At 44.9% G+C, this 27,502-nt stretch overlaps 1 protein-coding gene across 15 annotated transcripts in view; it reads right to left on the reverse strand.

Moving 5' to 3' along the window:
- Positions 1 to 4,708: 4,708 nt before the first annotated feature.
- The window catches only part of FAM135B (family with sequence similarity 135 member B), a 252,056-nt gene continuing 229,262 nt past the window's right edge, over positions 4,709 to 27,502 (reverse strand). For 9 of the 15 annotated variants that reach the window (XM_081503749.1, XM_081503758.1, XM_081503750.1 and 6 more), the window contains 11 exons: positions 26,163 to 26,318; positions 25,053 to 25,126; positions 21,283 to 21,437; positions 18,165 to 20,172; positions 15,765 to 15,931; positions 14,039 to 14,130; positions 12,916 to 13,013; positions 10,788 to 10,939; positions 7,123 to 7,233; positions 5,516 to 5,629; positions 4,709 to 5,221 (listed from right to left, as the gene is read on the reverse strand). In XM_081503749.1, the coding sequence (XP_081359875.1) occupies positions 5,016 to 5,221; positions 5,516 to 5,629; positions 7,123 to 7,233; positions 10,788 to 10,939; positions 12,916 to 13,013; positions 14,039 to 14,130; positions 15,765 to 15,931; positions 18,165 to 20,172; positions 21,283 to 21,437; positions 25,053 to 25,126; positions 26,163 to 26,318 (3,333 nt within the window). In that variant the 3' untranslated portion in view covers positions 4,709 to 5,015. Of the gene's footprint in view, positions 5,222 to 5,515; positions 5,651 to 7,093; positions 7,234 to 10,787; positions 10,940 to 12,915; positions 13,014 to 14,038; positions 14,131 to 15,764; positions 15,944 to 18,164; positions 20,173 to 21,282; positions 21,438 to 25,052; positions 25,127 to 26,162; positions 26,319 to 27,502 lie in introns of all 15 variants that reach the window. The other 6 variants (XM_081503745.1, XM_081503748.1, XM_081503746.1 and 3 more) reach the window with 3 other exon arrangements.

Here is a 27,502-nt window from a genome sequence, read left to right on the forward strand (position 1 = left end):
AGAAGTTCAACTTTTTTTGAGACTTTCCATAGTGTTTTCTGTTGCAATATCTCTAGCATTATGTGTAATGGTAAAGAGGTTCTTTGGGGATAAAAAGCTTTGAAAAAAAGGTGAAAGAGAAAGGGACACAGAAAGACTTGGGAAGGCACATTGAAGGTTTAGAAAAGTCTTCGGGAGGCAGTCCTTTATCTGAAAGAAGCATGTAGGCAGGCACGCATGTACTACTGCCTGTAACTTCAAAATAGTGCACTTCGACATACATGGATGAAGACTCATGTGGTCAGTGGAGGTTGGGAGAACAAAGCTCAGATGCTAAATATCAGGTAGAGTCTGAATGAAACAACCCCTTGGTCCTCTTCCAGTTCTGAGATTTCAAGGTTTTAATTTAAAAACCAACAGCTAAAAATAAAACATGAAGTCTGATGGTTGATCCAGATCCTTTTAGTGTTTAGAATTACATGATGTAAATATCTCTACAGCCTAGGACGACAGCCAACACAAAAGAGATTTCTAATAAAACACAGAAAGAATAAGTGAATGAAAAAAAAATAAAGAAAAAAATGGATCCAGATTTCAGCACACGGTGTTTGGCTTTATAAATTAAAGAACGACATTCATCCTTCCTAAGGATATTGAGATGGACTCCTTGGAAGAACGGCATAAGACAACACCATTCCTCAATGTATTCGGTGCCATGACCTCACTTCCTTTTTATTCAACCTGTGCAACTGCACATGGCAGCCTGTTTATTGCCAATGTTTAGAAGTAAATTCTGTGAAATCAAAGCAAGAAAAGTGTTAGTTGCTCAGTTGTGTCCAACTCCTTGTGAGCCCATGGACAATAGCCCACCAGGCTCCTCTGTCCATGGAATTCTCCAGGCAAGAATACTGGAGTGGGAAGCCTTTCCCTTCTCCAGGGGATCTCATCAAAGCAAAGAGCATGCCAAAAAAAAAAAAACAAAAACCTGTCAGTTAAGTTTGAAAGTGAAAGTGAAAGTCGCTCAGCTGTGTACAGCTCTTTTTGACCCCATGGACTATACAGTCCGTGGAATTCTCCAGGCCAGAATACTGGAGTGGGTAGCTGTTCCCTTCTCCAGGGGATCTTCCCAACCCGGGGATCAAACCCAGGTCTCCCTCATTCCAGGCGGATTCTTAACCAGCTGAGCCACCAGGGAAGCCCTCAACTGGTGAGGGCTTGTAAATACTTAAGAATAGCCTCCCTGGTGGCTCAATGGTAAAGAATTTGCCTACCAATGCAGGAGACACAGGTTCATTACCTGGGAGGGAAAGACCCCTTGGAGAAGGAAATGGTAACCCACTCCAGTATTCTTGCCTGGGAAATCCCATGGACAGAGGAGCCTGGTGAGCCACAGTTCATGGGGTCGAAAAAGAGTTGGACATGGCTTAGCAACTAAACAGCAGCATACCTCTAATACCTAAGATAATGCTTTAGGTTCAATAACCCTGGAGAGAGATGTGATTACAGGTGTGAACCTTGGTTTCTCATGGGACCCTCCTTACTGAGCAGAAATTTTCCTACTAGTGTTAATGATGGAAATTTCCTCCTGATATAAGAAGACAATCCCCCATGATGACTAACTTCCTACACCTCCTTTCTTGTACCAAAACTGACTCTATCTGCCTTGTACCAAAATGGACTCTCTATCTGCCTGTCCAGTGTAACAAAGGCTCTCAGCTCTCTCTCATCTGGAACCTTTTACTTACCTTGTTCACTCCCTGAGGGTCCCCACAACCCACCTTCCACCCAGCCAACTCCTCTTCAGCCTCGTGTCTGGGTGTAGACACGGAATCTTTCACAAGGCCCTTTCTGATCACACGCCACCCTACATCCATAGGGTCCCTCCTCTAAGTCCCAATCAGATCCCTGCTACCTCTATGGGGCCCGCCTGCTCTAACTTCCCATCTGATTGACCGTATTCCTTGCTAAACTATGACCTACTGAATCTTACCAATACATTCCTGGCACACAGTAAGCCCTCGAGATGTGTTTGTTGAATGCATGATTGAATGAGTGAATAAATGAATTGATGAATGCGTGCACTTGGTGGTAACAGGCTATGCAAGGTCAGTATCACCCTTTTCAGGTCTCACTTTGAAAGCCCCATTCTTGTTCTCCAGGCAATGAAGACTAGACTTCTAGAATCCCCTTGATCCTGCCTGTGTCTCATCAAGGCCCTTATTATACCACGCTTTACTAACAAGGCCGGATCTTCCTTGCAAGCTCTGAGGAGACAGACTCTGCATTTTAGCCCTGTGCTCCTACCTGGCACAGGTGGAAGTTGCTCAGTGAACACCTGTGGACTCCAGAAACCAATAGGAATCTATTCTCTCCCCACCTGCTCCCTGGGTACACAACACTCCAGCTGATTTCAACCTGACATGGAGGTATCACTTTTGCCCCAAGGTGACTTTAGCTTCACATTTGCTTCTCTGGGTGTATCTGCTCATGAACAACAAATTCCCATTCATCTCAGTATTAGTCATTTTTACTTCTAAACTTGTTCTGAGAAATTTAACAAATCATAAAGACAAAAACAAAAATTCTGTTGAGAATGAAGACATACTATTATTATCTTGGCAGGCATTTTGTTATAATTTTATAGTCAATAATAGAATGTCCCTGTTTTACATTATATGTATATTTATGTATATATATATATATATTATATGTCTATACTTTGATAGAAAGAGACATAAAAAAGCCTTTCAAATGAGGCATGACACGCAACACTGGACACTCTTATTTACAATATAGAGATGTATACTTTCTACACAATTATAATAGATGCTCAGAGGCCAGAGGGGGTTTACAAAGACAGCAGAGCACCCCTATAAAAAAGAGGTACACCACACAGCTGGATGTTTATTGCCATTAGTTCTATGTCCAGACAGCATATTGAAGGTAAAAATGGCATCTGGTCATCGGAAAAGACGACGGTCATCGATTCACCCTGGCTTCATAGCCGCGGGCTGCATGGCCTCTCAAATGACCGGGGAATGACAAACTTCGCTGACGGGCACAGGAAGCACAAACGTGAGATGCTTCTCATTTGGCCAAAGACGAGAAGATGCTACAAACCATGGTCCTGCCCTGCACTTGGGCACTTGTAAGGAACTGCAAGTTCATAGGCTGCGCTGTGGGAACCACACCCACTCTGCCTCATACAGCAAGACTGGTCATGTTCATAAGTAACCAGAGTCTAAGCCCATCAAGAGCTTGGAAAAATACCCAGTGGGAGAGTGACCCAAGGCATTACTTATCCCATATAGGTTAAGACTAAGATACAATGAGATTTCAAAGAAGACCCACAGAGACCCTAAATCTGTCATGTGGGAGTTTTTCCAACTCCCTCTTCCAGCTTTTCCTTTCTTGAGAAATGCCTAAGTCTGCTCTCCTGAAAAGTTGTCTACCTGGACTTGATTTCTATGGTCTACTATGTTTTTCAAAGTCACACTGTTACTACGTGAGGAACTGAAAGTCACAGCTGAGTCTAGAATTCCTTGGCTCACTACCATGGCATTGGTGGGCATCACTAAGGTTGTGGTCCAGGCGCTGGGACCAGGGGTCTGGTTCCAGACGAGTCTCCACAGTTTCAGAAGCAACTTTTGCAGAAGTGGGAGGAGCTTCTGTCTGCCAAAGACATGTCTCCTGTGTTGATGATCCCTATGGTCCTTGTTCATGTGTTCCTTCATTACAACTAAATGATCCTGCAGGCTTCTGTTAGCCCATAGTGCATACTCATTCTTTGGGACCATATTAGACACTCCAGTAATTTTTCAAAAGTCCCCTTCAGTCACTTACCGGTAACAATTTGAGTCCCTAACCTAGCTGTTGTTCTCTCTGATCTCACATTTGTCCTGTTGTCTCGTGTGTGTGTGTGTGTGTGTGTGTGTGTGTGTGTGAGTGTGTTTTAATCAATGGTAACCTTCCCTAGCCCTTTATTTTCCTAAGGCAAGAAGACATTTCTAGTGAAAGATAACCAGCACCCTTCTCAGAGCCCCCCTGAGGTTTTAAATCCAGCACTCCTCCATTGAGATGTCTTTCCCCTTCCATGGAGAGGAGAAGCAGCTGGCCATGTGGATGGTTTTAATTTTTTGCGAGTGCATCAGATGCTAACATGGCATTTCTTTGGACATTTATCAGCAGGAGCTTCACCCAGGTGTGTGTTCAGTTTAGGGCCACCTTCTGCTAGGTTTAGTCTCAGTCTGTTTTCCCTACTACAGACAGAGATGTCAGCAATCACAAAAAAATAATGTGTGAACCAGGGTTATGCATAGAAAAAGTCTGGAGGAGTAGGTGGTGCAGCCAGTTCACCAGTTAATTTTTCTCGGCAACAAACTTGCGTTTACCGATAGCATCACTCTATACCTCAAATCATCCCACCGGCTGCTGTTAAGAAATAAAACCAGAGTTTATGAAGCATTCCTTTGTCCCTTGTTGAGAAAATATGAGGAGAGCATAAGAATATGGGTTTACATGGTCTTGAACAAGTAGCACATTTGAATCAATTAAGGATTATATTTACACAAATATGTTCCACTTCTTCACAGAGGTTAACCTGAGTTCTGAAATGCTTGAGTGCATCAAAAATGATAAAGCTATGAACTAGTCACATACCCAACAAACCTAGTTAAGTTGGAGCCATCTCTCTGTGAGCCAGTGGGAGTTAAGAAGGTGGGCTCACCACTCCAAGGATTCTGTTTCTTTATTTTCTCCAAATTTTGCTAGAAAGCATCTTGAATGAGACTCCAGGTGGCTAGACAGGTTGGGGCAAAGTCTGTTGTCTTTGACACTATCGATTCAGCTTTCCCAAACTCTCTGAAAATGGAAGCACCTCGAATGTCCAGTCCCACCCCACCCTCTACCCCTCAGTGTCTTCCTCTCTGAGCTCAACCCTGGAATGACAGAGGTCTGTAAAAGGATGTCTCAGCCAGAGCTCTCATGGATCTTAGACCTTTCTGGCAAGCTCCCCAAGGCCCGCGCGCTCAAAGCCACTACTTGAAGTAGTTGAGTCCCGCTACCAAAAAGAACTTCTCTAGGAAGAGCTCTGAGTCCAGCACAGCGATGTGAGCCGCTCGGCCAATCAGGGTGTTGGCAGTGTTGGGCAAGGCGTGGAACACGTTGTGTCGGATCAAAGTGCAGTCCTTGGCGTCCACCAGAGGGCGGAGAAGGTTGTTGATCATTTCTGCGTAAACAGGGCCTGGGAGGAGGGAAGGTGGATGAGAGGTGAGGGCAAAAGTTCAGCAGTGGAATCTACAGAAAAACACCAGGGATGGGTTGGGCTCCTAGTCCTTGGCAGACTATCTGACGCGCCCTACTAGGCAGAGTTGCCCTCATCATAATTTTCTTTTGCTTTTCAAATCAGAAAGTCACGAAAATGAAGAAGGAAGGGGAAAGAAGAAGAAGGAAAATGGGGAGGGGAGAAGAAAAAGAAGAGGGAGATGGAGGAGAAATGGGAAGGGAAGGAGAAAAAAGGAAAGGAAATGTGGCTTACCTGTGTGTCTATCTCTGAGGGCGGTTTTACACATCTCAATCCTGGCTGAATGAAAGGGCACGTAGCGGTCTTGGGGAGAAGCAACCAGCACAACGTTTTTAAAATACTGCAGACCTGCAATAAGCCAGGTGGGTGCTGTTTTGCTCAGGCAGTTTCTACTCAGAGCCTCTGCCTTGCACACATTTCACAAACATGCTCGGGAGAAGGGAAAAGGGGGAAGACCCCAGACACACTGGTGTAGTCACTGAATGAGGGTCTTTGGGTCTGGGAGGGGGAAAGAGGCTCTGCAAGTTAGAGGGGAGGGGGCGGCTTTGACTTCATCAGCTGCAGAAGCTAAGGAGCTCACGACCCTGAGCAGTGGAAGATAACTGACAGGTAAGTGACAAAAATGCCTTTCTGGGCTGGGAACAGTAAGGAGTCCATAAGGAAGTAAATCTAGAATTTTGCCGCTCCTCCTCCTCAACCCAACGGCTCCCTGTGTTCCAGCCCTGGTAACGTCACCTACTGGAGGAAAACAGCCTCTGACCTCATCGCTCTGCAGGTCACCTCACCTGCCTGCATCAGCCTGCTCTGAGGCAGAGGGATCTCCCAGTTGAAGCATCACACCGCCAGGGATCTCCAGGCACTGGGTGCTCCACCCAGGTCCCCCACCAGACCGCCTTCAGCCCAGGGACCCTGTGGGATCACCTCGAATGAAATGAGCCTTTTCATCCCAGATAACAGCCCAAGACCACAAGCTGGGGGCTGGCCGACTCTCAATGATCGGCAGCGGGCAGATACCAGCCCTCCTCCCCTTGCAGGGTAACTCTGGAGGGGCCACGTTGTGATCCAACTGCTCCTCTGCCCAAGCCTGCTTCCCTCCCTTCCCCACGGGGGTGTAGCTCTCATGGTAGCACACAAAGACAGACATGGGTAGGAACTTGTCCAAGGTTATCATCAGTCCAGGGCTATGCCAGACTCACATTCAGAGAGGCAGAGATAGCATCAGAGTCAGTGTTACGACACTGATGGAAGATTGTGGACCATGAGGCAGACCCTGGGCCAGGCCAGCTTGCTGGGCAGGACTCAGTGGGACAACTAGTCAACTCTCCACTCCCTCAGTGGACATGAGGCCACTGCTGTGCTCTGCTCACTCCCTTGGCAGGTAGAGTCTTCAATACCTGTATGTGCTTCCTCACTGCATGTGTGGGTGAAGGTGTGGTCTCAGTCTCCCCCATGTCCCCCTGCCCTGTCAACATAAATGGACAGTGTCCACCTGCCCTTTTGGTAGGGGAATCTGTACCTGGGTAAAGGAGCTGTCAGTTGGCACACAGACTTGGGGACATTAAAAGCTTGGTGGGAACTGGAGGCTGCAGCTCTAGGGTCAAGGACACTGCACACACCTGCCTCTGGTCCCCAGGCTGCAGGGGAGGCAGTCCAGGGGCAGCTAGTCCAGGGGTAGCTGTTGGGCTCTCTGTGAGCTGAGGAGGCTGTGTCACACTGCAGCTTCTGATGACATCCTTCTGTGAGTGAATTAACGCAGCCTTGAATCTAATTTGAGTCTCAAGGTTTGGCTCTCCAGCTCCCACTTATCACCACCTCAGGGTGTGGTTGGGGGATCCACTCACCTGTCTTTTGGCTTAGTTGGTAGAGGAAACATTTGCGCAGATCAGCATTATCCCTGAAGGTCAGCTGCAAAAGCGACCCGGACTTCTTCAATTTCTGCATGAGCCACAAGCCTAGAAAGATGAAAACCACACCAAAGCCACATCAAACATTCCAAGCAAAAAAAAGCAAAAAAGAATAGGAGAAAGATTAACATTTAACTGTGGCTTTTAGTTAACTTAAAAAGGAGAGTGTGCAATTTAGCAAATCCTTGGGAAGTTTGAGGTACATTTGTATTCTTATATTCTGGTGGAAGAGATATAAAATCTTATGAGACAGGCTTTAGAAGCCATGAAGTTAACCAAACCCTTTGATTTTTCAGTCCCCTTCCATAAATCTAGCCTAAGGAAACAGTCTGAAATACCAAAAAAAAAAGTATGTAAAGATGCTTCTTACAGAGTATTGTCAAGAGAACACACTGGTCATAGCAAACACCCTCTTCCACAACACAAGAGACAACTCTACACATGGACATCACCACATGGTCAATACCAAAATCAGACTGATTATATTCTGTGCAGCCGAAGATGGAGAAGCTCTATATAGTCAGCAAAAACAAGAGCGGGAGCTGACTATGGCTCAGATCTTGAACTCCTTATTGCCAAATTCAGACTTAAATTGAAGAAAGTAGGGAAAACCACTAGAACATTCAGGTATAAGCTTAATCAAATTCCTTATGATTATATAGTGGAAGTGACAAATAGATTCAAAGGATTAGATTTGATACACAGAGTGCCTGAAGAACTATGGATAGAGGTTCGTGACACTGTACAGGAGGCAGTGATCAAGACCATCCCCAAGTAAAAGAAATGCAAAAAGGCAAAATGGTTGTTTGAGGAGGGCTTACAAATAGTTGAGAAAAGAATAGACGTGAAAGTCAAAGGAGAAAAAAGAAAGATATACCCATCTGAATGCAGAGTTCCAAGGAATAGCAAGGATAGGTAAGAAAGCCTTCCTCAGCAATCAATGCAAAGAAATAGAGGAAAACAATAGAATGGGAAAGAACAGAGATCTCTTCAAGAAAATTAGAGATGAGATACAAAGAGGGTTTCCATTTCATGCAAAATTGAGCTCAACAAATGACAGAAATGGTATGGACCTAACAGAAGCAGAAGATATTAAGAAAAGGTGGAAAGAATATACAGAAGAACTATACAAAAAAGATCTTAATGAGAGCAAACATCCTGGAGTGCAAAGTCAAGTGGGCCTTCAGAAGCATCACTAGGAATAAAGCTAGTGGAGGCGATGGAATTCCAGCTGAGCTATTTCAAATCCTAAAAGATCATGCTGTGAAAGTGCTGCACTCAATGTGCCAGCAAATTTAGAAAACTCAGCAGTGGCCACAGGACTGGAAAAGGTCAGTTTTCATTCCAATCCCAAAGAAGGGCAATGCCAAAGAACGTTCATACTACTGCATGGTTGCACTCATCTCACACGCTGGCAAAGTAATGTTCAAAATTTTCCAAGCCAGATTTCAATAGTACATGAACTGAGAACTTCTAGATGTTCAAGCTGGATTTAGAAAAGGAAGAGGAACCAGAGATCAAATTGCCAACAGCCGTTGGATCCTAGAAAAAGAAAGAGAGTTCCAGAAAAACATTTACTTCTGCTTTATTAACTGTGTCAAAGCCTTTGACTGTGTGGACCACAGCAAACTATGAAAAATTCTTACAGAGATTGGAATACCAGACCACCTGACATGCCTCCTGAGAAACCTATATGCAGGACAAGAAGCAACAGTTAGAACTGAACATGGAACAATGGACTGGTTTCAAATTGAGAAAGGAGTACATCAAGGCTGTATATTGTCATCCTGCTTATTTAACTTATATGCAGATTATATCATGCAAAACGCTGGGCTGGATGAAGCACAAGCTGGAATCAAGATTGCTGGGAGAAATATCAATAACCTCAGATATGCAGATGACTCCACCTTTATGGCAGAAAGCAAAGAGAAACTAAAGAATCTCTTGATGAAAATGAAAGAGGATAGTGAAAAACCTGGCTTAAAACTCAACATTCAAAAAACTAAGATCATGCCATCCAGTCCCATCACTTCATGGCAAAATAGATGGAGAAACAATGGAAACAATGACAAACTTTATTTTCTCAGGCTCCAAAATCACTGCAAATGGTGACTGAAGCCATGACATTAAAAGACACTTGCCCCTTGGAAGAAAAGCTACGACCAACCTAGACAGCATATTAAAAAGCAGAGACATTACTTTACCAACAAAGGTCCACCTAGTCAAAGCTATGGTTTTTCCAGTAGTCATGTATGGATGTGAGAGTTGGACTATAAAGAAAGCTGAGTGATGAAGAATTGATGCTTTTGAACTGTGGTGTTGGAGAAGACTCTTGAGAGTCCCTTGGATTGCAAGGAGATCCAACCAGTCCATCCTAAAGGAAATCAGTCCTGAATATTCACTGGAAGAACTGATGCTGAAGCTGAAGCTCCAGTACTTTGGCCACCTGATGCGAAGAACTGACTCATTTGAAAAGACCCTGATGCTGGGAAAGACTGAAGGTAGGAGGAGAAGGAGATGACAGAGGATAAGATGGTTGGATGGCATCACTGACTCAATGGACACGGGTTTGAGCAAGCTCTGGGAGTTGGTGATGGACAGGGAAGCCTGGTGTGCTGCAGTCCATGGAGTCACAAAGAATCGGACATGAGTGAGTGACTTAACTGAGCTGAACAGATCCATTTAGGATACAGAAAAGTGAAAATCAACCTTTCATTTTGAAGTCTAGCTATTTACTCTGGTTATGCTGACATTAACATGGATGAGTATTATGTCACACACACAAATAAATGAACTTGATAAAAATGCAAGGAAATAAGTAAGACACAGGGTGCATATATATTATGATTGACATGATGATGTGCATGCTCAGTTTTGTCTGACTCTTTGTAACTCCATGGACGGTAACCTGTTAGACTCCTCTCTCTGTGGGATTTTCCAGGCAAGAATACTGGAGTGGTTTGCCATTTCCTACTCCAGGGATCTTTCCAGCCCAGGGATCAAACCCGTGTCTCCTGCATTGGCAGGCGGGTTCTTTACCACTGAGCCACCTGGGAAGCCTCACTGCCATGCAAATGTGCGTGAATGCAAATATAAGGAGAGTGAGCCTTACAGAATCACTCTAAATATGCTAGATAGGAAGGATTATTGGTCACGTCTCATTTTTCAGTGAGACATCTCACTATAAATGTCTCATTTATAGTGTTGCAAAATTACTGTTGGAAAAAAATGTGGTCTAAATCATTTGTTTCTGTTCAAAACTTGGCTTCCTTGGTTTGTGAGGGAAGATAGCTTGACAAAGGAAAGAACTTCCATTTGTTACGTACCAATGTCTCAAATAACCCATGTTCCCAGCTTATGTTCTGTAATAATGTGAAAGCAAAGGGATCTGAGCCCCCTCCTGTGAGGACATCAAGCAGCCCAGTCTGCCCTGAGGGCAGGCGGGTATGGGTGTGGGGACAGTGGCAGACAGCCAGCAACATCACCTTGAAGAGGCTGGCTCCAAAGCCAGGAGGCTCCATCAGGAAGAGCCCCTGTCTCTGCTTTGCCCTCCCCTGGGCCCTGCATGACGCTAAGGAGTACCAATGCTGGCAGCATCTTACCTGTGCTGACCAGGGCACTGTTGTTGTACAGGGTCCCCAGGTGGGGCCCAGACAGCGACAGGAAGGTGTGGAGTTTGTTGAGGTAATACCGGAACCGGGGCCGTGTAAGGACCGAGCGGATGATGATGTTGCCAAGAGAATGGCCAATGAAGCTGCAGAGAGACGGGAAGGGTCCACGTGAGCGACCACACGACGGTCGCAGCCTGGAAGATGATGCACCAGGAGCACCGAGGGATGAACCACCCTCCAGCTCCCTCAGGATTTAGGGGAAAATGCAGGGCAAAGTTGGGGGGGGCAATAATTCATCCCCATTGGGTTTCCAAATGCTGGATACGTGGAGCCCAGGATGGACACTTCGTGATGGAGACCCTGGGCCCAGTGTGATCAGAAGTACAGACACCTTCCCACTTGGTGTTATTAGAGCAGCCCCTCCACCCAGTTCTGGTCTCTACACCTCCCTCGGGGCACCTGGGGGTCCTTTCTGGAATACACCCGGAGCACGAACCCTCGGGTCATTCATAGGGCCAAGTCCCGGCTTCTCAGCCTGGCCCACTTCTACCTGTCTCTCCAGGGCTACTCCTCCCTCCATCACCCCGCTCAGCCCCCCTGCGCACACTCTGCTCCAGCCACGCCACTGCTCCGAGACCTGTGGATCCCACACATCAGCACTTCTGGCTTAAATAATTATTTACAGAAACCCACTTAGATGAGAGGCAGAGCTCCCTAGCTCTTCTCATGTGTAGCCTCTTGAAAAATGAAAGTGTTAGTTGCTTAGTCCTGTCCGACTCTTTGCGACCCCGTGGACTATAGACTGCCAGACTCCTCTGTCCATGGGATTCTCCAGGCAAGAATACTGGAGTAGGTAGCCATTCCCTTCTCCCGGGATCTTCCCAACTGAGGGATCAAACCTGGGTCTCCTGCATTGCAGTCAGATTCTTTACCATCTGAACTACCAGGGAAGCCCTGGTGTCCTCTTACTTGTTAGTATTATCATTATTAATTTTGTCCGCACTGTGGGGCTTGCAGGATCTTAGTACCCCAACCAGGGATTGAACCCAGGTCTTTGGCAGTGAAAGCACCAAGTCCGAACAACTAGACCACCAGGGAATTCTCATGAATTTTTCAGCTTGTTGATAGTCTGTTTGTCTGACTGTGTTGTGCAGCTTGTGGGACTTTAGTTCCCTGACTAGAGATCAAACCCAAGCCCTGGCAGTGAGTATGGAGCCCTAACCACTGAACAACCAGGGAATTCCCACGTCCTTTTATTTTTACCTAACTCTGTAGGCCTCTGAACCCTCATTTGTGAAATAAAGAAGTGATAGTTTATCCCCAACGCCTAAATGGGATTGTGGATATCAGGACTCACTTCCAGATGCGTCCACATCAGCAAATGCCTGAGAAACACGCTATGGACTATCCCCTTTATCCTTTCAACATTGACACCCAGTTGCCTGTTACAGTGTAAGGTCACAGTTAGTGCTGACTGAAGCCCGTTTATGCAGCAGCTAATGAATCCCCTCGGGCTGGTCCCACTTAATAGATGGGGAAACAGAGGATCAGAGATGTAGAAAGTTTGTTCAAGGTTACATGGTAGAATGAGGACACAAACTTGTAACTGTCAAAAGAGCAAGGATTTAAAACCTAGAGTATTTGTTTAAGGGCTTCCCTGATGGCTCAGCAGGTAAAGAATCTGCCTGCAATGCAGGAAATGCAGGGACCCAGGTTTGATGTCTGGGTCGGGAAGATGCCCTGGAGAAGAGAATGGCTACCCTCTCCAGTATTCTTGCCTGGAAAAATCCTGTGGACAGAGGAATCTGGCAAGCTACAGTCCAAAGGGTCACAAAGAGCTGGACATGACTGAGCACCCGGAACACACATATTTAAGTCCAGTTCTCTTTGTACTGAGCTGCACAAGCTGTAGGCTCCTACACAGCGGCTATGGCAGACTTGGGCGTGTCAAGCAGCCCTGGGACCCATGGCTGCTCCGAAAGTAATCTAGTCCCTTGAAAGCCCCAAGTTAACTATCCCAGCCTGGTATTCAGATGGCATCGTGCTAAACTTGCACACAGCAAACACTTAAAAATGGCACCGCTCCCCCCAGCATTAACTACCTGTGGTTTCCTTTTACCTAATTCTCGATATGGAGAGGTTGTACAACTGGATATGCTGAATGATTTCATCCAGTAACCGATCAGTCATGGTATCAAAATCTGCAAACGTGTCCATCTGGAAGGAGAGAGAGGAAATGGGTATTGAGGGGGCAGTTGCACAAGGCCAGGCTCTATACACAAACCTGTTTTCCTCCACCAAGCCTCAAGGTACATCCTGGGGGTGTGCCTATGCCTGACCTTCAGGCTACAAATTAGGATTCAACATTAAGAAAAGGAGACCCCAACTGGGGCTCTCCAGGTCAGACTGACTATGGGTTCCCTCTTCCACGGGGAAACAACGGGGTCCACACTTCAAAGAAAAGTTGTGAGGATTAAAAGAGGAAACAGGTGAAAGTGCTCAGCACATCACAGACATTCGAAATGATTCTCTTGACTCTTCCTCACATGTCTATCCCTTCATCCTGCAGAGTGCATGGCCTTGTACAGAGCAGGTGTCAGAGAAATGGCAAAAGGACTGACCACTAAGAGGGGAGCAATGAGACTAACTTCCAGTGTTTGCTTGTTGACTATCCTCTGTGTGGCACCCATGTCGCATGGCCATGAGACCCTTTAGTTACAAGCAGTACTCTGCCTCCAGAGAATACTTAGCCTCATCCATCTCAAGTCCCCTGGGCTGGGAATCAATGACAACACCCAACCCCACCTCTTGGTCATGGACTCTTTCAAGTTTTGTCTAACTTGACACCCCATTAAAGCTCCAGACCTGAAATGGCAAAGGCTCCAGAGTTTCCCTCTGGTGATGAAAAGGTCACAATCCAGCTCCACTGGTTACACCGACACCAGTGACAAACCTCTTTCCCAGACAGACCCACGGATGTCCCATCATTTATGCTCCAAGCTGTCACCCAACCTACAACCTGTGAGCTCGAGAGGGCCAGTCACCTGACTCACAAGTTCCCCCTTCTTACTATTTCCTCCTCCCCAAGGAAAATGAGCTCTCCAGACCTGAGTGCCTGGCCATGGTCCCCTGGCAGAGCTCCCTCCCACCTGTGTGGCCATAACCATCACGGTGACTTTAGGAGGCTCATCTAAGACGTGAGTCAGGGATTGTTTTAGTTCTGATATTTTTTGTTGTCATACCTGATTCTTCTCAGACATGAGGAAATCCAGTTTTCCTCCAGGGAGCCCCAGTTCTATGAAAGTCTTTACCAGCCGGAGATCTGCACTGTTCCCTAAAGAGGACAGATAACCCCACACAGACCCACATTGAATCATGTGACATCTGACACACTAAGGATTTATTTCTTCTTTCTCTCCTATCACTCCTATTCCCCATTTTTTTCATTAAGTCCATAATAAAAGCAACTAACACATGTCCAGTCCACTGGTTCCCATCTCTCACTGGGATTATTCTGTGATCTATCAGTTTGTGGCTTGTGAACATAGCAGTCCAGGAACAGTTGAAGACATGCTGCCTCCCCCTTCTTTGACAGTTCTGTTTATTCAGGACATTCTGCAAGTGTTGTTGATAAGCAGCAAAACCCAGCCTGATAGCTGTTTTTTCATTTATTTTTAATTGGAGGATGATTACTTTACAATGTTGTGTTGGTTTGTGCTATAACAGCGCAGATCAGCTGCAAGTATATATATATATATATGTGTGTGTGTGTGTGTGTGTGTGTGTGTGTGTGCATATATATAATATAATATAATATAATATATATGTATTCCCTCCCTCATTGAGAGCTGGGTTTTTTTTGGTGGGGGGGGGGCATGGACCATTTTTAAAGCCTTTATTGAATTTGCTACAATTTGTTGAATTTGTTCCTGTTTTATATTTTGGCTTTTTGGCCATGAGGCAGGTGGGATTTAGTTTCCTGACCAGGGGTTGAATCCCCAGCGCCTGCACTGGAAGGCAAGTCTCAACCATTGGACCACCATGGAGACTCAACGGCAGTAGGACCTTATATACTCAGCTGTGGTCCCTTACACAAGGTCCTACACGCTGAGGCCCCAGGGACCTTATACTACACTCAGCTGTGGTCCCTTACACAAGGCCCTACAGGCTGAGGCCCCAGGGACCTTATACTACACTCAGCTGTGGGACCTTACACAAGTTACTTAGCTGCCCTCTTACTCAGTTCCCCCCTTTATAAATGGGGCAACAACAGTAGCTACTCTGCAGGGCAACTGTCAGGATCAACCACATTAATGTATATTAAGCATCTAAGAAGGCTCCGGGACTATGGTGAGTGATGTATACATCCTGGTCTTCATCATCACCACCACCACCATCATCATCATCTGGAATGGATGATCTACCACTGGATTCTTGGACACTTCACCAAACAGACCTATTGATTCAGAGTTCTGGTACATGATGCATATGGCCAGGACTGGATACAGACAACTAAATGCATTAGCCCCAAGAGTGAGAAAAATTAAGGATATTAACAAGAGTGTGTCACGGAAGTGAAGTCATCACCATTCCCTATTTGATTGTCAGAAGAAGTATGCAACCACAGGTTTTGCTGCTCAGCAACAGTGAAGCCCTAGAGGAGCCCTTTCATTTCTCTGACCCTTAGTTATATGTTAGATCCCATATAAAGTGCATGTGACTTATTTATCCCTCCATTGCATTAATTCATTCATTTGGGTATTTCATTAACTCAACATATTTTTTTGCCAAAGAGATCTTTCCTCTGGGAGCAAGGCCATGCCATTTTCCTAGATCCAGTATACCTACTATCATTCCACAGTTGTCTACTGAACATTTGCTGAACAAGTCCCTGATCTAGATTCAATCATAAATGTGATACTGTGTCTATATCACAATATTTTGAGGAGGAAACCTTTTAGAACTCACCATCCAGGCCATGGACACAGACTACCAGGTGAATCCCATCTTCCAAATTTTCTTCCTCTTCCTCTGGTGGGAAATATGGTATGTCAGAAGCTAGTACAGATAAGTCACTGTACAGAAATCCATCAATCTTCAGCTCTTTTTTAAATTTCTCTTTGGCCTGATAAAAACTGGAGAATACACTAATTAATCACAAGACAAGCTGTGTGCTCCACGTTGAACAGGAGATGAGTTGAGTTGAGATGCAGGAGTGATGAACATTTATAAGGAAGTCTCTGCCAAGCGGCAAAGGCTGAATGTGGTGCCTCATGGGAGAGGCTAGTGAGGGAGGCTTGGTTCTGAAGGAGGCAAGAAAGCGATCCAGGAAAAACAAAGGCTAGATTGAGTTGGTTTCTGCAAATGTGGTTCCTGCATTGAACAGAACCTCAGAGATTCTATCCAGCTTCAAGGACCCACACAATATTTAAATGTTGTTCCAGGAATGAAAATTAATTACCCTGGCCTCCATCTACTTCTCCAGCATCATCCCTCAGCCTCCACAAAGAAGAGTTGGAGAAGATATTTCATTCCCTGCATGAATTATGTCTCTTTACTTCCATGTGTTTGTGCATTTGGGTCTATCTGTCTGAAATGCCTTTTTCACCTGGTTATCATCTTCTTTGCCTGGTTACCTGACCAGGTGGTGATTAAAAGCATGAATACAGGAGTCCGAACCCCAAGGTCACAATCTCAGCTTTGACACTTACTACCTGGAGGTTTCCCTAGTGGCTCAGTAGTAAAGAATCCGCCTGTCAATGCAGGAGATGCGGGTTCCATCCCTGGGCTAGGAAGATCCCCTGGAGAAGGAAACAGCAACCCACTCCAGTATTCTTGCCTGGGAAATCCCATGGATAGAAGATCCTGGTGGGCTACAGTCCATGGGGTGGCAAAGAGTTAGACACAACTTAGTGACTAAACAGCAACAACAACAACCTGAGGGCCAACTATTAACTTCCCTGCATTGTTTCCTCATTTGGAAAAAAGAGGGGAATCACACCTTCATTGAATTCATAAAGTTGTCTTTGTTTTGTGTATAAAGTGATATAATCAATGCAAAATGCTTAAAATAGTACTTGAAACAGATTAAATAGTGGGAAAAAAAAGATAGAATCTATTACCAGTCATATCATCATCACCATCATTGTCATCAACATGATGTTTCATAATTTCTCCTCCACTTAGGTGTCATCTCTAAACAGCTTCTCCTGGCCACCATCCACACTGACTGCTCCACAGAAAAATTAGGTCCTTCTTTTTCTGGCTCAGCTGTGCACACATGAACCACCTCATATACTCAACTGTGCTCATCTGCTTCTGTCGTCTCTCCACTTCCTTCTTAGACTGAGATCACAGGACACTACCCAGTACTGGACAGTGCCTGCTATGTATTAATTAAATTGATGACATGGGCATATAATAGGTATTTAATAGCCTTTGCAAAACATGGGATCCAAAGTTCACCTGTCTGTGCAATTTCTTTTGGAGATATTATAAATGTGTAACTGTTCAGCCCTTTTTTGAACAAGTGAATGAAATGGGATATTTAGATTCAACACTATGTTTAATCAAATGCATAGTTTATAGGGGAAGGACTACTATGAATACGAACCCAAGACAGGATAAAAGGACGGATTCTGGCATTTCAAAAGGAATGATAAACTTAATAATCACACAAGAGGTGTTTAGGAAGAAAATCTGATGAATTAGTCCTATTCTCAAATGGCTCTTAAAGGAATTGTGCAAAGACAGAGGTTGTTCTTCATAAGAAAAATTGAAAAAAACATTTACAGTTTATCTCTAAAGGATTTTGTTAATAATTCATGGCACATTTATACATGGAATATTATTTAAACACTAAAATGGTAATGCAAAATATATCTGTAAACATAGAAAGATGTTTCCAATATATAAAGCTGGAAAAAACTTGGAGTTTATAAAAATTATCTTACTTTTGCAAATTCATAATATATACATTGGAGAAGGAAATGGCAACCCACTCCAGTGTTCTTGCCTGGGAAATCCCATGGACAGAGGAGCCTGGCCGGCTACAGTCCACGGAGTTGCAAATAGTCGGACACGACTTAATGAGTAAAGAAGAACAACACAATATATACATAAAAATGCACATAGGAAAAAATATAGAAGAACTTACACATGGGCTATATTTGAGAGATGGGATTATTGATCATTTTTACTTCCTTATACTATTCTACATTTCTGACTTGTACAATAGGAGTATATTATTTTATTTAAATCAGAAAATACCTGATATGCAATCCTGAAACAGTATGCATGAAACCGAGAAATATGTGGGAAAGTCTGAAAGATGATGCTGGGATAGAAGTTGGCCATCAGCAAACCTACCTGAACATCGTCTCACTGACTTCCTCCTCTAGCTTTCTGGAATGGTTGGGAACGACTCCAAAGGAACCCAAAGGTTGATGAGTGATGGGGAACAGGGTCTGTTTGGAAGAGAAGCCAGCCCTGGCAGGGGTCTCCTTGGGCACAGACGAGAAAGGGAGACAGGTGGCAGTGCAAGACACAGACAGGTTGACAACCTCGACAGCTTTCAGGCGGTCCAGAGAGAAGGGCTCTGCAGAGGCCACGTGGGACAGTGTGATGGAGGTGCCTGCCCTGGGCTCTTGGTCTCCCGTAACCTGGGAGGGAACGGACTGAGTCACAGTGGAGCCCACGGCGCTTGCTTCACGGTCATCCTCTGGGAAGGTGTCAGCTCCTCTGCTCGGTGCCGTATCCTCCGTGACACCAGGGGAGCTGCTTTGCTCACCTGCAGAATCCATGTCGATGGTTTTGGCGGCTGGTGCACAGCTCACTTCAGGCACCTTGGGGTGGGTGAAACTCTCAACGTCCAACATGCCGCTGTCAAGAGGAGCTCCTGTCCCCGCATCGGAGTCTCCAGGCACACCTTTCGGGGTCTCCACAAGTTCTCTGGGCAAAGCTCTGTGCCCGGGTGATTCAAGTCCAAGGAGGCGTGGTATTTTTAAACCCAGACCTTTGGTTTCAACACCTGGAGGGTTGTCAGTCCTGCCGTCCAGACAACAGGGGGCTTGGGGGTCAAACCGATCCTCTTGACCTTTGGGGATATCTATGTAACCTGGGCCCTGCAGGTTGTCAGCATCTGAGACTTCCTCCACAAGGGAATGGTCGACCCCGGCTTCCTGGATTCCGGGACCATTGCTGGGTCGAAGGCGGCATCCTGAGGGGTCGGTGCTCTCGGTGGGCATGGCTGAAGTTTCAGAGGGACCTGCCCCATGCCGTGTGGAGTCCACATCTTCGGCAGACTCCTCGGGGCTACTGATCTGGGGCGCGGACACGGACTTGGTCAGTTTCGTGAGTGCCAGTTCCCGCTCATCCTCCTCGAAGGGCAAAGAGCTAATGGACGTGAGAGAGGCCTGGATCCCACTTGGCAAGCTCGTGTTGCTCTCGGTGTGTCCCCCCTCCAGGGAGTTTCTGTGCAGGGCGTGTCTTCGGACCAGCTGGTGCAAGAAGTCTCTGTCACTGGGTAGCTCCAGGGTTCTGCTGCGAGCCTCAGACCAGGCGACGGAGCTTGGCTCGCTCTCAATGCCTGAGTCGGAGATGATGGAAGAAGATCTCTTGATGACCCCAGAGAGGACAGACACTTCCTCCTTCTCCTCTGCGTGAAGGTCTTTTGGCGAACCCTTGACGTCCAAGGGGTCCCTCAAAGAAGAGTTCAGGGGCTCGCAGGGCTCCGAGGGGGTGACCTTCAGACTCAGCAGCACTATCTTGCTCCCTTGGTCTACTCCCTTTCCTAGACTACTTAACTCACGCAGGGTGGTTTTCTCTGAAGAGACGGCACTGTGATGACTTCCCCCTGCTACCCCTTTGCTTAGCTCAGTTCTACCTAATTCGTGCTTGTCTCTGGAGCACCCAATCTCGTGCTGGGCACTCGTGAGCACTGTGGGTTCTGCTCTGAAGGGGTTCTTATTGCTAGATTTCACGTCAATGTAGGTCAGCCCTGGGGCCTGGCCATCCTCTGGACCAGGGCTCCTCCTGAGCAGGTCGTCATCTGCCAGGGGACATATCCCAACATCAGACCTTGGGCCAGTCCGACGGTCAACTTCAGGCATATCTGCCTTGCTCTGGAATTCACCAACTGTCAGATACACCTGAGATTCAGAGCACACGTCTGTATGACTGGGTGTGGCGACATTCTTACTGGGCCCTGGGCACCTAATAACCTCCTCATCAGAGTCCATGGGGGATGGTTTCATGGAGGCCAAGACAAAGTCTTCCCTCAAAGGTGATTTTCTATTTACAACAAGGTCCTTCTCTCTGTTGTTTAGGTTCATTATTGCAGGAACATCAAAATTAGGGTAAATACTCAAATTACATCCTACAGAAAGAAAAAAAAGAAAGAAAAATGTGTTATACTCTTCAGAATCTGCATTCACAAATGATCCACCTGATTGTATGATAAAGAGTTTGTCTGCACTCTATTCCTTGACCCTGAGAGATAACCTCTAAATTCTTGAAATTTCACAAGTAAGAAGGGCTTCCCTCGTGGCTCAGTGGTAAAGAATCCACCTGTCAATGCAGGAGATGCAGGTTCGATCCCTGTGTCATGAAGATCCCCTAGAGAAGAGCATGGCATCACACTCCAGTATTCTTGCGTGGGAAATCCCATGGACAGAGGAGCGTGACAGGATACAGTCCATGAGGTTGCAAAGAGCCGGACATGACTTAGCGACTAAACAATGACAAAGGATGTCAGTTACTCATGTTGGGTTCTGATGGACAGTGGTGCTTATTTTAAATATCTTTTCCAACTGTTCAAATTTTCTGTAGTTCAATCATATAAATATAATGAAGATTAACATACCTATAACATATATTAGCATATATATACACACATGTACACGTGCATGTGTGCATGCATGCGTGCACACACACGTGCGCACACATACACAAGCCAGTTTTGCGCTTGTTTTGAGCAGCTGGGTTGGCTGCTATCTCTGGAGCTCATACACATTCAAGCTGTCATGCACAGTGTAGACACTAGATGTCAGGGTACAACTAACTGAAAACTGAATAACATGTTTTGTTTGAAACACTGCCCTGTTTTCAGAAGTCACCTAGAATTTTATGTTTTAATTCATGGATAGCTGCCTTACAATAGTGTGTTGGTTTCTGCCATACATCAACACAAATCAGCCTAGGTATACACAACGTTCCCTCCCTCTTGAACCTCCCTCCCACATTCCACTCTAGGAGTCCAGAAGCAGGTCTTTCCTGTAATGATTCTTTAGTTCCATGAGTTTGTCCATTCACTACAGTGAAGTCATTTCCAACAACCAGCTTAATCTTAGTTCCTGCTTCTCCTCTATGAACTGACAAAACACCTCACTGATTTGTTCCCATGGCTGTTGGGATATAAGCAGAGCAGCTGATGGGAACCCAGTGGTAATTCCAACTCTTGAGTTTTTCCAAAACTAAAAAGACACACCTGTGGCTGGGCAGTCCACATATCTGTCCTCGAAGATAACGGGCAGGGTGTTCCAGTCTCCATCAATGTCCAAGCACTCTGCAGGCAGTGGGGGCATGGTGGTGAGGTACTCCGAATTCCGGATATCCAGGGACAGCTGGCTGTGGGTCTGGATCCTGGGGAACATGGACCCGGTGAGCATCCAAGGGAGATTTAAAGGTTTTATTCTTGCTGCCCCTTCCCTCTCATCCCAAGACAGCATTTAGAAGACATCCAGCAGACTCTAACAACTGCCATCTGTCTATCCGCCCTTCCTTTCTTCCCAGCTACTTATCCAGCCCCCAAAGCCCTGGCTATAGCTCTTCATACTATCAATATGTTCACATTCATTCATTCAACAAACTGTCATTGAACACTTCCTTCCTGTGCAAAAAGAACTGGCTGGCATTGATCAAACAGGAAGAGAGGTGATAAAACATACCCTTGCTACTAACCAGTTCTACGTCACTTTTAAACCCTTTTTAAATAGTGCAACCCGTGGCAAGAAATGCCCTTCGTTTTCCATGGCCACCCAGTACAATCACACACGCTCCCAGAAACACACATGCTGAAACAAAAGCTTCAGAAATACTTCTTCTTATTACTACCTATCTTATCTTATTTCATTTAAAAAGTGTTGTTCCAAAGCCATGAAGACAATTTCACAGTCCACTAAATGGCTGTAACCTATTATTTGAGAAACACGCTCTAGTCTGTGCTTGAATAAGACAGGTCTTGACAGCTGAGTTTCACTTGTCCACCCTGATTTGGGAGGATGGTTCCGTCTCTGACGCAAACACTATGAACCTCCTCCTCTCCCCCTCTGACTTGTAGATGGGAATGCCCGTGTGCATGCTTTGTTGCCAGCATCACAGAGCCCACGTTCACTATCTCAATCTAAGGTTTAATTCTGTTCACAGCACTGAGGAGCTGTCCTCTGGTAATTTTCTCAATCTGAAATAAAATTTCCCTCTCAATTCTATAGCTCTTATTCTTTTATTTTTTTAATTTGTTTTTAGTTGGAGGATAACAGCTTTACAATGTTGTGTTGGTTTCTGCTGTACCACAGTGTGAATCAACCGTAAGGATACATATATCCCCTACCTCTTGAACCTCCCTCCCACCTCTCAATCCCACCCCTTTAGGTTATAGTTCTTACTTTTAATGACCTAATTAAGAGTTCTGTTGTTGTTGTTCAGTCACTAAGTCATGTCTGACTTTTTGTGATCCCATGGACTGCAGCACGCCAGGCTCCCGTCCTTCACTATTTCTCAGAGTTTGCTCAAATTCATGTCCATTGAGTCAGTGATGATATCCAACTATCTCATCCTCTGTCGTCCCCTTCTCCTCCTGCCCTCAATCTTTCCCAGCATCAGGGTCTTTTCTAGTGAGCTGGCTCTTCGCATCAGGTGGCCAAAATATTGGAGCTTCAGCTTCAACATCTGTATTTCCAATGAATATTCAGGGCTGATTTCCCTTAGGATTGACTGGTTTGATGTCCCTACTGTCCAAAGGACTCTCAAGAGTCTTCTAAGTTTATCTCCTCCTACATAGCATCATTGATATCCTAGTGTATGCTCTTTATTATAGGTTGATATCTACTATTAATTGAATGGTAATCAATTTCTCTAATATCTGAAGTTACACTATGGGACAAATGATATAATCACTTAGGTATCTGCAGGGCTCAGTCCCTCACCTGCTCTCGAGCTCTGCTCAAATGGCTCCTCAGGGAGCCCATCTCTGATATATCTATGAAATAGCACGTTCTACAGCCTGTCACACTGATATATTTCTCCATAGCATTTACTACATTTGGCATATCATATTTATTTATTTATGTTTCTGGCTTCCATTACTAAAATATGAGCTCCATGAGAATGTGTCTGTTTTGTTCACTGCTGGATATCCAATACCCAAAATAGTGTCTGGCACACAGTCAACACGAAATAGACACTTAATGAAGGAAGGAATCTCCCTTTAGCATCTAAGCACAAGCTAACAGAGGTTCAGTAACTAGTCAGATGTCGCAACTAGTATAAATTCCAGGATCAAAATCTTAAAACATGTATATGAGGTTTGAAATTCAAGGTCTTTCCACCATAGTCACTTGCCAGTTTTTTAAGACATTAGTTATAATTATCATAGCACAAAGTCTGAATTCTTTATCCTGGCCCGTAAGATCCCACATAGGCTGGGTCCTACCCCCTTATCCTACTTGCTCACTCCAGTGTAGCTATACTTGCTTCTTGATGCTTTCAAACACTTTATGTTCCCATATAAGAAATCTTTACACCAGCTATTCCCTCTGACGAAACAGTCTTCTCTCATATCAGGATATGACTTATTATAACCCCAATTCAGTTCAGTTGCTCAGTTGTGTCCAACTGTTTGTGACCCCATGGACTGCAGCATGCCAGGCTTCCCTGTCCATCACCAACTCCCAGACCTGGAGTTATAGTATGACCCCAGTCTCTGCTCAAAGGCTACACCCTTAGAAAGGTGGTATTTTATCACTTTGGCCAAAACATTCCTAACCTCTAAGTAATGCTTTAGCCATATTATATTGACATACAGGTTGTTCTTCAGTTTCTCAGTTGTGTCTGAATCTTTGCTACCTCATGGACTGCAGCATGCCAGGCTTGTCTGTCCTTCACCATCTCCTGGAGCTTGCTCAAACTCATGTCCATTGAGTCGGTGATGCTATCCAACCATCTCATCCTGTCATCCCCTTCTCCTCTTGCCTTCAATCTTTCCCAGCATCAGGGTCTTTTCCAATGAGTTGGTTCTTTTCATCAGGTGGCCAAAGTATTGGAACTTCAGCTTCAGTATCAATCCTTCCAATGAATATGCAGGGTTGATTTCCTTTAGGATTGACTGATTTCATCTCATTGCAGTCCAAGAGACTCACAAGAATCTTCTCCAACACCATAGTTTGAAAGCATCAATTCTTTGGCACTCAGACTTCTTTATGGTCCAACTCTCACATCCACACATGACTACATACAGGTTTTACAGGTGCAAAAAAGATGAAAGTGAAAATATCTTCAGGTCTGCCCTAAGTGAGGGATGAAATTCAGTGTTTCTCCTGCTGGATTTACTGGGGCATCTCAAACATTATTCCATCCAAATTTATTTTGGAGGCAAACATACTATTCAGAAACAGAACGAAATTTCTAAACTTGTATAGCCAAGACCAAACATCTTGGAGGAAGCAGGAAGCACTGACTCTGCCCACCAGAGAAATCTACAATGAGAGACAATGACCTCATCTTCCATCAACCCTCTGACTTTTCTGAGTATTTTTACATTTTTTCCCATCTATACTCCTAATTAGGTAGTTTAGTATTAATTCTTATGCTAAATGCATTTCATAGCTGCTGCAAAGTCTCAGGTGAATTGTCTTTTTTTTTTTTCCTGACATAGCTTGTGGCCATACCACCTGCTCCTAATTCACTTTGCAAAGAGAACTCAGCACAGATGTCTTCGGGGACCTGGGAAATCTTGAATCTGTCTACAGAACCATCATGATACTCAACAACAGCAATATCTCTGGCTATTGACTTTCTCTGCCACTTGCCAGCTCCAGCCTCTGCAATCTGTCTGGCTCTTGCCTTCAGAGAAAATGCACCCGAATGTAAAGAGATGGGCAGATTCTCTCCTTCATTATCAGGGATGAAGGGAAGAGCTAACTTTGCACAAGAATGTCCTTGGTGCTTATGGTGTGATGTGGACATGCCTTGGTTACTTACAGATTTTCCTGAAAAGTCAGGACTGCAAGTTTTTGGTGCTCCATATAAAAGAAGGCCTCGGAAAACCTTCGGACCTGAAGAATAAAACAGTATAAAAAACGTGACTCATTGGGTGGGTTTGGCCTTCATTTTTTAAAAGGAAATTAAGGCTCAACGAGGGAAGTGACATATATTAATAAGAGGAGAGGTGAGCCCACAACCCAGAGGTTCTGAAATACCTTTCTACCCTCTACAGCTGCCCTTTCTCATTTCTAGTTCTTAACACAAACCTGATTTATGGACACAGTTGAACACATGTTTATTGATCTGCTCTTGTTTTGCATTCTGTCGTTTTTTTTTTTTTTTAATTTAGGTCTTATTTCTTCTACTAGAATAAAAGACACTTGAAAACAGAGGCCATAAATAAATGCAGACGAAATAGAAAGTGCAAAATCAGTCATGTAAGTGTGTCCACTATGCATTTTGTAGACAGCTCTCTGTCCTCTTGCTGGAAGTGAGAAGACCAACATCTTTTATTATGCACGAGTCCCCACCCCCTGTGCACTTTCATCTGATGGCAAAAAAAAAAAAAAAAAAAAAGGCTTTAAGAACAATGGATGACATTTGAAGACACTTCTTCAAAATACTTGCAAAGCACTTCATCATATCCTTTAAGATCAGCTCACCATCACTTGGTAGCCAAGGTTGGTATTTTATGAACAGTAGAGCAAAGAACTTCCCTAGAGCAAATAGGCTTCCCTTGTGGCTCTGTTGGTAAAGAATCTGCCTGCAATGCAGGAGACCATGGTTTGATTCCTGAGTCAGGAAGATCCCCTGGAGAAGGGAAAGGCTACCCACACTCCAGTATTCTGGCCTGGAGAATTCCATGGACTGTAAAGTCCATGGGGTCGCAAAGAGTCGGAGACGACTGAGCAACTTTCAGAGCAAAGAACTGAGAGCCAAAGGAAGTTCACGAAGTTTCTCTGCAAGTTCATGGTGGTTCAGGACTAGCACTTGGGTTGACAGAAGCCAATCCTGACTTTTATTCTGCCCAGTGAACCAACTGTTGAAAAGCTTCCTTGAGATATCTCTGCCATGTGACTACAGAACTTATACTGTCTGACCCCTTACCCGCAAGGTGTGATGCTCCTGGGTGAGATAAGTGGTCACTTGGGAGTGCAGTGTCACTGTGTCCAGGAACTGGGTCCACAGGGCCGTCAGGTGGGAGGCCAGCCAGGCGAGGTCCTTACTTATCTGCTCAGCCATCTTCTCTGGGTTATTCAACATCTGGGGAGGCAAACGGGTTGCAGTGAAGGACCTCTGCTCCATGCAGCTACTGCCGTCTTCCTCTGAAGCCTTTACTGGCTTCTCTGCTTTTAATGAATCCCTCTCTTTCTCCAGACTCTCCTCTATAGCCCATTATGTTCTGAACTCAGTATCTGGCCATCATGATAGCTTCCACTTATTAATAGCAACTACTTGGTAAGTAGAACACGAAGCATCTTTTTAAATATATACATGAACTACTTAATCTCTACAATGAACCTTTGTTGGAATTATTATAACTATCATTTGACACAAAAATAAAATGAGAGAATTAAATAGAGCATACCCAAAGTCACACAAAGCTGGGATTAAGCTGTAAGATCACCCCCCCCCCCCACAAAGCCAGGGCATCATGCTGCCTTTACAGAGTAGGTGCTATAAAACATCTCCTGAGAAATGATTAAGTCTTGATAACCTCACAGACAGCATCTAACTGGCTAGGCAATTTCCACATGGCTGGGCTCCACAGACCCAGCACCATCTTGCTGCCACAACTTCACATTTCTTAAGAATCCCAGGTTGCCTTAATGAAAGCTTGAAGGACTCAGCCTAGAAAGGGCCTGGAGCTCTTGGAGGAACCTCAGGCTAGCTTCAGTAAAGCTAGGACAGCCATCTGCTTGGGGGTGACTTTTATTCTGGAGAGGTGAGAAGAGAGATCACATCTCTGAGCACAGCCAGAGAACCAGTGGTCCAAGCCTAACACTGAATCCTAGGCACCGTGATTTATCTACTAGTTATTTAAAGTGAATCTCCCATGACCCAGGCACATGCTTAGAATACATGGGGACACGAAGATGAATAAGAGAGTGTCTCTGCCTACAGAGAGCCTCATCCAGTGCAGGAGATAGGAAGGTGAGTTTACCATGAAGAGTATAGCAAATATTTTAGAATAACTTTAAATTTAGTATTATCTATAAAATACCAAAGATTATGTTGTACATCTGAAACCAATGTAATATTATAATTCAACAACACTTCAATACAAATGTGTATAGTATCCTTATTCTTAAGATATGGTTAAACATGAACTCAAGAACATTGAGAAAAAAATGTGTAGGGATCTATCTCCCCTGGAAGATGATGCAAAGATATATAACCATGGCCATTTCAAACTCCTCTCTGAGCTCCTTCTTTGCTGTGTGCCT

This window comes from Giraffa tippelskirchi, chromosome 6 (assembly GCF_054371585.1).
Source record: "Giraffa tippelskirchi isolate mGirTip1 chromosome 6, T2T-mGirTip1v1.2.pri, whole genome shotgun sequence".
NCBI lineage: Eukaryota > Metazoa > Chordata > Mammalia > Artiodactyla > Giraffidae > Giraffa > Giraffa tippelskirchi.